Here is an 11,407-nt window from a genome sequence, read left to right on the forward strand (position 1 = left end):
CTGTTTAATTCTGGTTTCACTTGTGTTTAGACTCCGTATAAGCAGAGAAATGTTCAAATATTATACAAGAACCTCTGTGGTTACTAAATGATTGGAAAACTACTAATGAAACCATCAGGATGAATTGCACAATGATTACTTAATTTCCTACTCTTGGAATGTTCCCAAAAGAAGTTGCCTGCCAACAGTATAATTTAGTAGCCTCTGAGTAAAGGGACATTTTTCCTACCAATAATGATATGAAGTTTTAATTCATGGTAATATAACTCACAATATAAATGTAATGAAATGTATGTATGTTTCTATGTGTGCATAACGACACAATAAGAATAGAAAATACTATCATTTAAACCTCCAACTATGATATTTTTATCTAACAAAATGTAAATACTATAACATTTTATTTAGTTTTGATGAAACCAGAACTTTAAAAATATTATAAAAAATTTTCTCTTTCTTTAGAAAAAATCATTAATTCAGGAACACAGAATTTGTGAATAAGTTTTTTTTCCCCAAAAGTATTAATAATATTAATACATTCCCCTAATTAAGATTAGTTACTCTCATTACCAAATTAACCCAGCACATTATTGAATGATTCTTTCAGATTCGTATTTTTAAGTTGACATATATGACACATACCTCTTTGTTCTTTGGCCATGTACTTTCCCAGGTCCTGGGTAGAAAAGAACCTTTGAAGAGCATCAGAGATGGTTCCACAATGTTCATATTTCTACTGCTTTTATTTTCTTCTTTTGGCATCAAGTCAGTTGAGAAGGATGGATATATAGGAGGAATGCTACATTCAAATCCTATATGGTAGTTATCCAGTTCACTCCGTGAATTAATTTCATCCACACTAGTGGATGATGGAGGTAAAATATTGAATCCGTAATCATCAGCACCATGGTATTTTCCTCTGGGGTTTCCCCAAAAGCTTTCTTTATTTATGTTTTGAGGATTTGGTAGCATGGAATGCCTAAAACCAATTACTCCTGTTTTATTAACTTGGTGACAGGAGAGTTCTGTGCTTTTAGAAGTGAATTCATTCAAGGATATTTGGTCTGCTTCATCTAATGAATGCCTTTTTGAGTCCCAGTGTGGTGCACTGGGCACAAAAATTGTGTTTTCTTCAATTTCTTTCTGATAGAGTGGGATTTTATTACTGATCTCATCTACTACATGATCAAAACCCAGACTGGTATGGCTAGGAAAAAGAGGTTGATTTACAGAGTGAAATTCTTGGTGCTTTTGCTGCTTTTCATGTGATTCACTGGGATTTACATCTGTTTTCCAACAATATGCCATTCTTTATTTTATGTAACTGAGAGGGTTGACTCTGTTCCAAATATCTCCTAGATGATATTATAAAAGATGATAGGAATTTTCCTAGAAAAAGCATACAAGGAAACAAAAAACACTTTAATTAGAAATAAAAGAGCTTGCAAGAAAGAAATATGTTGAGTAAATACGAACAATTGTTAGGAAGTTTCTCCTTAGCAAATGAAATAATTCCATGAGTAATATAAAACTCCATCAGGGCTCACAATATTAAAGTCCGAGGGGGAGTATTGACTTCAGAGACATTCATGAAACTCCTGTGATAGAAAAATAAGTCCACTTCAATTATGACAGGAGTTTCATGAATCAATCCAAAGACAATATTCCCCTTTGGACTCCTTTTCCTACTGAAAATCCACTTGCCGACAGCAGCATTATCTCCCTCAGTATTCAGTCATCTATCAGCATGCTAATATGCTAAAGTCTTTTTATTATCTTAAAAGTCTTTTCGTGATAAGCATCCCTAGATACAGTCTTAACTTCTTTCTTCTCTCCATAACCAATCATCTTATAGGTTGGCTAGATCCTTTTGTCTCTTCCCCAAAACTTCTTTGAATAATTGCAAACTTCTTTCATCATTTCTCCAGAACAACTTTCATTAAGTTTACTAATGAGTAAATTCAACTGATGTTTATCAGTCTCTGTTTTATCTCTCTGCAAAATTTGAGTCCGTTCATTCACTATCCTTCTTATTTTAAAATTTCTTGCTGTGTCCTACTTTGGTTCTCTGTGACACTGTACTCTCTGAGTTCTTTGTTAGCTGTTTCTCAAGACTCCTTTGTCTATTACTCATTTCCTACCTGACCCTTGTCAGAGCTTCTTTTCTTCTCAATTATTTTCCTCTTGTAAGTTATTTCATACCTCCTGTGGTTTAAATTACCATCTATATGCCAGTGACTCCCAACTAGACCATTCTTATTATTATCTGCTCAGTGTCTCCACTTTGAATTTTTCTTTAACCTCTAAGAGAAAGTCCAAAACCTAAATCAAAATTCACCCAAGAACCTGCTCCTATCCTAGTGTCCTCTGTGACAGAAAATAACCCAGCCATTCACTCAGTTGTTTAGCCCAGAAACCAGGGTTTTATCTTTGAATCTTCCCACACCTTTATTCTTCTACATCCAATAAACCACAAGTTCCTGTAGGAAGTCTTTCTTCCTTTCTCTGTCTGCCATTGCCACAATCCTAGTCTATAGTTTTCATCTTCTTACCTGCAATGTTACATTGTCTCTGAAACTGCTTCTACATTTTCTGCAATTCATTCTTGTGTCCTGTAGTCCATTTTTTAATATTATAGTGTTATGTTTAAGAGACTAACCATGTATCTCTCCTGGATATAGCTTTTCAGTGGTTTCCTACTGCCTCAGATAACATGTATAGATGTTACATATGTAAGATTTCTCTTTCCCATTAGATCATTAGGCCATGCTAGTGTTTCTCACTTATAACTCAGTACCTAGTACTTTGCTTTACTCAGACTAGTTACTCATTTATATTTATTGATCAAGTGATTTAATAAATTAGAAAAATTATAATAGAATTATAAGACAATAAAATTGAAAAGTATTTGTGTCATTTTATGGATTTAATAATTCACTTAACAATTGTATGTCTGTTAAAGACAAAAACATTTTAAAGGATAATTATGATAATTGTTATCTATCAAATATTATTTCCTATCAATGTGTTTTACAATGGCAATTCATTTTTATTATATTGGCACCAAAATTTTACTTAAAACTCATGATCACCTGAGAAATAAGTGAATTAGATTTATTATACTTAACTCAGGAAATTGATAGGTTTGAGAAAGATTTTCAAGAGATGTAAATAAAATGTGTATAGAAGGAAATATAGCAGAGGGAGGAACACTCTCAAACACGTTCTACGAACCCATCATCACCCTGATACCAAAACCAGACAAAGATGTCAAAAAGAAGGAAACTACAAGCCAATATCACTGATGAACATAGATGCAAAAATCCTCAACAAAATATTAGCAAACAGAATCCAACAGCACATTAAAAGGATACTACACCATGATCAAGTGGGATTTATCCCAGGAATGCAAGGATTCTTCAATATATGCAAATCAATCAGTGTGATAAACCATATTAACAAACTGAAGGAGAAAAACCATATGATCATCTCAATAGATGCAGAAAAAGCTTTTGACAAAATTCAACACCCATTTATGATAAAAACACTCCAGGAAGTAGGCATAGAGGGAACTTACCTCAACATAATAAAGGCCATATATGCCAAACCCACAGCCAACATCATTCTCAATGTTGAAAAACTGAAACCATTTCCTCTAAGATCAGGAAAAAGACAAGGTTGTCCACTCTCACCACGATTATTTAACACAGTTTTGGAAGTTTTAGCCACAGCAATCAGAGAAGAAAAAGAAAAAAAAAAGGAATCCAAATCGGAAAAGAAGAAGTAAAGCTGTCACTGTTTGCAGATGACATGATACTATACATAGAGAATCCTAAAGATGCTACCAGAAAACTACTAGAGCTAACCAATGAATCTGGTAAAGTAACAGGATACAAAATTAATGCACAGAAATCTCTTGCATTCCTATACACTAATGGTGAAAAATCTGAAATAGAAATTAAGGAAACACTCCCATTTACCACTGTAACAAAGGGAATAAAATACCTAGGAATAAACCTACCTAAGGAGACAAAAGACCTGTATGCAGAAAACTACAAAACACTGATGAAAGAAATTAAAGTTGATACAAACAGATGGAGAGATATACCATGTTCTTGGAATGGAAGAATCAAAATTGTGAAAATGACTATACTGCCCAAAGCAATCTCCAGATTCAGTGCAATCGCTATCAAACTACCACTAGCATTTTTCACAGAACTAGAACAAAAAATTTCACAATTTGTATGGAAACACAAAAGAACCCGAATAGCCAAAGCAATCTTGAGAAAGAAAAACAGAGCTGGAGAAATCAGGCTTCCTGACTTCAGACTGTACTACAAAACTAAAGTAATCAAGACAGTATGGTACTGGCACAAAAACAGAAATATAGATCAATGGAACAGGAGAGAAAGCCCAGAGGTAAACCCACGCACATATGGTCACCCTATTTTTGATAAAAGAGGCAAGAATATACAATGGAGAAAAGATAGCCTCTTCAATAAGTGGTGCTGGGAAAACTGGACAGCTACATGTAAAAGAATGAAATTAGAATACTCCCTAACACCATACACAAAAATAAATTCAAAACGGATTAAAGACCTAAATGTAAGGCCAGACACTATAAAACTCTTAGAGGAAAACATAGGCAGAACACTCTATGACATGATTCACAGCTAGATATTTTTTCACCCATCTCCTAGAGAAATGGAAATAAAAAAGAAAAATAAACAAATGACACGTAATGAAACTTAAAAGCTTTTGCACAGCAAAGGAAATCATAAACAAGATGAAAAGACAACCCTCAGAATGGGAGAAAATATTTGCAAATGAAGCAACTGACAAAGGATTAATCTCCAATATTTACAAGCAGCTCAATATCAAAAAAACAAACAACCCAATCCGAAAATGGGCAGAAGACCTAAAGAGACATTTCTCCAAAGGAGATATACAGATTGCCATCAAACACATGAAAGGATGCTCAACATCACTAATCATTAGAGAAATGCAAATCAAAAGTACAATGAGGTATCACCTCACACCAGTCAGAATGACCATCATCAAAAAATCTACAAACAATAAATGCTGCAGAGGGTGTGGAGAAAAGGGAACCCTCTTGCACTGTTGGTGGGAATGTAAATTGGTACAGCCACTATGGAGAACAGTATGGAGGTTCCTTAAAAAGACTAAAAATAGAACTACCATATGACCCAGCAATCCCACTACTGGGCATATACCCTGAGAAAACCATAATTCAAAAAGAGTCATGTACCACAATGTTCATTGAAGCTCTGTTTACAGTAGCCAGGACATGGAAGCAACCTAAGTGTCCATCGACAGATGAATGGATAAAGAAGATGTGGCACATATATACAATGGAATATCACTCAGCCATAAAAAAACCGAAATTGAGTTATTTGTGGTGAGGTTGATGGACCTAGAGTCTGTCATACAGAGTGAAGTAAGTCAGAAAGAGAGAAACAAATACCGTATGCTAACATATATATATGGAATCTAAAAAAAAAAAAAAGTTCTGAAGAACTTGGGGGCAGGACAGGAATAAAGATGCAGATGAGAGAATGGACTTAAGGGGGAAGGGTAAGCTGGGACGAAGTGAGAGAGTGACATGGACATATATACACTACCAAATGTAAAATAGATAGCTAGTGGGAAGCAGCCACATAGCACAGGGAGATCAGCTCTGTGCTTTGTGACCATCTAGAGGGGTGGGATAGGGAGGGTGGGAGGGAGAAGCAAGAGGGAGGAGATATGGGGATATATGTATATGTATAGCTGATTCACTTTGTTGTTAAGCAGAATCTAACACACCATTGTAAAGCAATTATACTCCATTAAAGATATTTAAAAAAAAAAGAAGTGTTAACTAGAAAATTAATGTATAAAATGTTACTCCAAACTATTCTAATCCATGGGTCACGTAGATACATTATCTAGCCATAATCCCTTTTTCAGGAATTGCCATTTTTTCCCCTCCACGTTAGTAGTGAAAGCTCTGCTTCATTATAGCAAATTATACTCTTTCATCTATCTCTGTCATGGAACTCAGAATTTGTCAGCAGGTGTGACTTTACTCTGACGACCGTAGTTAATATCCTGTTCCAGTCTTCCTTAGCCTAACCTGCTCTGGCTTAGCTTAAATACAGTACATATGGCTATCTTATATTGACTTTTAAATTTTTTGTGGTTTCAAGAGAACTGAGTGTTTTTAAATTAATTTTAAATTTTTTGTGGTTTCAAGAGAACTGAGTGTTTTTAAATTAATTTTAAAATTGTCCAGAGCCATAAAGGAGGTCTTTAAATGAAGTATGAATGGTCTAATGCTGAAATTAAAGATTCACTTAAGCTATACCACCTTGTTATTAATAATAATGATACTTAACATTTTTTGAGCACCTGCTCTGAGCTACTGCTCTATATACACGAACATGTTTACATATATTAACATATCGTCTCAACCTGTGATATTATTACTGCCGTTTAACAAATGCGGAAACTGAGGCACAGAAAGGTGAATCAACTTACCCAAGGTCTGAGGGTTTGTGTTCACAGATTTGTTTTAAACAGGAATTAAAGACAGCATTTGGGTGATAACGCCATACTAATATGACATCTAGAACATGCCTGAATTTAGGTACTGAAATACAGCATTAACTCAACTCAAACTATCTTTGCTGAAAAGAGTTGAAAACTTTAAAATTTTTATTAATAATAATATTTTTCCATGCATTTCTTGCAGCACTGTTACTTGAAATGGGTTAGAGGCCTGTCTGAAAGAAATCTCATTATAATGAATAAGAAATACTTATTCATATTGAAAATGTAATAAAACAATCCAGATTCATTTTTTTCAATATTAAATTTGGTGATTTTAAGGGATTTCTAATAATTTTACGTCTTCTCTTTACCATCACAATCTAGAAGCTAGACTATTTCTTAGTTTATAAACAAACAAAAATGTGATTTAGTGCTAGCTGGTAAATGTGTGCACTCTGCATTATGAAGTAATGCATGAAATAGTAAAAGTCATATACCTTGACTTTGAGGCAGAACTATACATACAACATGGTAGCAAATATGTCATAATTGAGAGGGCATGGCTATTGGTTCCTGATTTAAATAAGACTCTGCAAAAGTATAGAAAAAAATCTGTGTGGTAAGCAGAATAATGCCCCCCCCAAATATTCCCATATCTTAATCCTTGGAACCTGTGACTATGTTAGATTAAGTGACAAAGAAGAATTGAGGTTGTAAATGGATTTAAGTTTCCTAGTCAACTTACCTTAAAATAGGAAACTATTTGAATAGGCTCAGTATAATCACAAGGATCCTTAAAACTAGAAAAGGAGGCAGAAGAGGTCAGAGAGAGATTCAGGGAGGACTCAACCTGCTTTTACTGGCTTTAAAGATGGAGAAAGGGGGCCATGAGCCAAGGAATGTGAGCAGCCTCTAGAAGCTAGAAAGGGCAAGGGAATGGATTTCCCCCTAGAAGCGTCGAGAAAGGAACACAGCCCTTATATCACCTTGATTTTAGCACAGTGAGACTTCTGTTGTATTTCTGGCCTACAGAATTATACGATAATAATTTGTGTTGTTTTAAGTAACTAAGTTTGTGATCATTTGTTACAGTGGCAATAGAAAATCAATACAACATGAAAACTGGAATCTGCTTCCTGAATGGACTGGAAAATCAGGGGCTAGTAGAAGGATAGCAGACCACACAAAAACACTCCTCCATTCTTTGTTGGTCAATTCAGCTAAATTCGAACAGGGATGTTTAAAAGGTGTTAGTAATGACAACTTAGTATTCTGCAATAGCTTATAACTTTCTATTCAGTTCCGCTTTCAAAAGATCTGTTTTTATTGAGGGTTAATTGCTCAATTGTCTTCAAAGAAAAAGTAGAGACAAAATTTGGGTACCTATCAGAGAAAGGGCAGCCCCTGCCAGCTGCTTCCACTTTCTAAATCTACTAAGTTGCAGATATCATCCAAATAGCCCCAATGTTCAGAATGGGAACAAAAAATGTTTATTTTACAAAAGAACAAAGAACTTTTCTGAAAATGTCTGTTCTTGATCCAAAAAGTCCTGGCTACATTACTGAATAAGTATATCTGCAGGGGTGAGATGAGAAGAGTGTGAAAGGAGTAGATTATGAGATTGAAGAAAAATGATCTTTTTCTTCATATAACAAGTTGTAGGCATTGAAAACTGACTAGTTTTTACAATATATATTAATGTCCTGGGAGGTAAAGATCATGCCAACATAAGCCATGTCAAAGTCTAATCAAACTAAACCGTCTGTATTTCGGTAAGGTGGAGGGTAAGTCCATATATCTATAGCAGCTAAGCTGGGTCCTGAGAAGACTCTGAGTTGGACACATGGCCTGAAATTCCCATCTCTCCATCTTCTGAGCCAATTTTATGTATCATGCAGACACTCATATTTTAGATAGACATAAGTATGATCTTCTTCAGCTCAATTTGCTGAATGAATACAGAGATGAGCACAACTGTATATATATATATATATATATATATATATATATATATATATAGTGTTTATATAATTTAATGAAATGTATATATAATTAATCCATATTATGTATAAAATTTGCACTAGCTTACTTTTTCCATTTCTAATTTGGAATTAAGTGGTAAGGTAAACATATTATTTTCATGATCTCTAATTATTTTCACCTAGGTGCAAACAAGAGATGCTTGGGAAAAACATTAATTTCCGAGGCGTCTCTATCAGGTGCCTTTTTGTGCAAACAATTGACATGTTCTTAATCATGTATAATCCTATAGAAGACTCACTTCCTATTAGACTGCCTAAAGCTCTTGGTATATGGAAAATTTGAAGCTGTCACTTATGCTTATGTTTGAGAGATATTGACCTGAATAAATCAATTCATTTATTCATACCTCTATTTACTCATTTGCACATTTATTTATTCAATACCTATTTTAAAATATTTTGTGTCAAGTACTGTGCAAAACACTGGGAATATAAAAATGATAAAGCACAGCTCTTGCCCTCAAGTACTTCACAGACATAAATTTATAATACGGTATTATATGACAATGACTTTAACAGATGCAGTCTTCATTTTGTTTGGGGGAATTTCATATAGGACATTGTTAAGATTATTTTGCCTTAGAAAAAGCAGAAGTAAAATTCATGAAGGACATTTAAGGTTTATGTATTGGGTATGTTCTTGTTTAGAATGTGCAATATATCAGAGCTAATTTTATGCAGGTCATTGAAACCTGGTTTCAAGAATACTTTGATTCCTAAGTATTGTTAAGTGTTCAGCCCTAAACATGATAAAGCAGTTGAAACAGTAATTCATTCAGTTCCTCTGAATGTGTCTTAGGAGTAAATATGACAATGGAAAGTCAGCCTCCAGCTCTGATGTAACAACTTTGGGGGAAATGATCTAGTGGGAATGAAACCTGTTTCAGGGGAGGACATAGACAGTCAAGGAATATGACATCAACTCTTAAGGGAGGAGGTCCTCAGACCCAATCCTGGGGGCTCCATAAACGCAGCCTAGTGGTATTTGGGAAGAACCAACAGTGCTTCACCTATTGTCAGACAAATCTATTCTGAAAAATCAGGACTATGAGAATTTTTATGTGATCGAAGCAGTAGTGGCTGCTGTTTTCTTTTTCTACTGCAACCAATATGTAGGTCCCCATCCCCTATTTGAGTCTCTGTTATTGAATTTTCTATTAGTAATGAATGGGTAAGTTAGAGAGTTATTTTCGATAATTTATTTGGTTTTCAGAGAAATCCTTTACATTAAACCTTTAAGCAATAGCATTAGGAAAAGACAATTGCAGTTTATCAAAGTGAGTTGGGTAAGGTTTCAGGAAGAGAAGATTCCTAAACTGATAGAAGGAAGAGTAGCAGTTTTCCAGACAGGTTTGGGACAAGGAAGAGGAGGTCCTTTGTTTTCCAGACAGAGACTATTATTTGTGAAAAGTCAAGGAGAAAAATAAGAAGAAAGAAAAACAAGAATAGGAAAAATGAGATAAAGAAACTGTGGAATCCAGAAGAAGCAAGATGAAGAAGATGGTAGAAAGGTGAAGACGTGAAAAGGTACTCTGCTGGGAACAGAGTACTAGCTACTCAGTTAGAGCAGTGAAAAGACTAACATAGTCTTGTAACCTAATGGAAAAGAGAATTGTCATCAGAATTTTTGGCAGCAACACCTTGTGCCGGAAGAAAATTGAGTTACATTTTTAAGATATACAAGAAAAGAAATTGTGAACCAAGAATATGTGTTCACTTAAACTGACTTCCAAATTAAAATTCCTCAAACTGCCATGGCCACGCAAGAACTTAGGGAATATTGTTTTTATGGACTATTTACTAATCAGCTACTGGAGAATAAGCTTCAGATAATCAAAATGACAGAGATACATCAACATTAAGATTATCAATGTATATTGAATATATACATATTTTCTTGAAGAACTGAAATAGATGAGGGATATGGAGACAGTTTAATATGGCTGTCTGCACTGAAAATGTAGATAGGGTTCAGCTTTAATAAAAGGCAGGGGAAATGAAGAGAACATATACACATTTTTTGAAAACTTTTTATTAATCATATGGGTGATTGTGTTAGAATTGTTATCCTTAGAATACTTGTATGTAATGCTAGGTAAAGCAAATGAGTAATTCTGGCATCCCCAGTGCCCTTAAGAACCAGTATTCTTAGTAGTATAAAATTATACCTGAAAGTATCAGAATGAACTCATCAGGTTTTAAAAAAAATCTATAATTATCTATCCATAGCTTTTTTCCTTGGAAAGGCCTAGAAATAATGCCCATCTTAATAGCAGTGAGCATCCCTACCATCCAGACTGTTTGAAATACCACTTCCTCCTAAAAGAAAGAAGCCTACTTGGAGTACCACCTGATTTTGAGAAAAGGACAGCTAATGTAAGATGAGCATAAGATATCCTATTATTTTAGTTAATAAGGAAGCTATCACAGAATACAAGGATGCACCAATAGAAGTTGAGCGCCAGCTTGAAAAGGCTCACATTGGCCTAAAAGTATAATAAACTGAAATGGATGAAAACATATCAAACATGTTAAATGCATGAATTCATAATGATACACATGCACATGTACAATTAATTAATTGCCTTTGTACAACACAGGGTTAATAAAATACACAATAAAACATGTTTTGTCTTTTTTATATGAAATGAACCCTGGATAACTAAGTAATAGATGAGGAAAAGTTTCTCTTTGTACAAGTATTGCAAAACATAAGTAAAGAAAGAATGATGAAGTTGGGTTATCAATATTTTACAGTAAGTCATGAATTATAAAATCTAGGCATCAAGCATTGGTGGTTGCTAACATCACAA

At 34.3% G+C, this 11,407-nt stretch overlaps 1 protein-coding gene across 2 annotated transcripts in view; it reads right to left on the reverse strand.

The window, feature by feature from the left end:
• PIK3C2G (phosphatidylinositol-4-phosphate 3-kinase catalytic subunit type 2 gamma) overlaps positions 1-11,407 on the reverse strand; it is a 398,571-nt gene that overhangs the window by 349,326 nt on the left and 37,838 nt on the right. For both annotated transcript variants that reach the window (XM_082421031.1, XM_082421032.1), the window contains exon 2: positions 643-1,389. In XM_082421031.1, the coding sequence (XP_082277157.1) occupies positions 643-1,308 (666 nt within the window). In that variant the 5' untranslated portion in view covers positions 1,309-1,389. The remainder of the gene's footprint in view (positions 1-642; positions 1,390-11,407) is intronic.

Source organism: Balaenoptera physalus (assembly GCF_965194825.1).
Source record: "Balaenoptera physalus genome assembly, chromosome: 13".
Classification (NCBI taxonomy): Eukaryota; Metazoa; Chordata; class Mammalia; order Artiodactyla; family Balaenopteridae; genus Balaenoptera; species Balaenoptera physalus.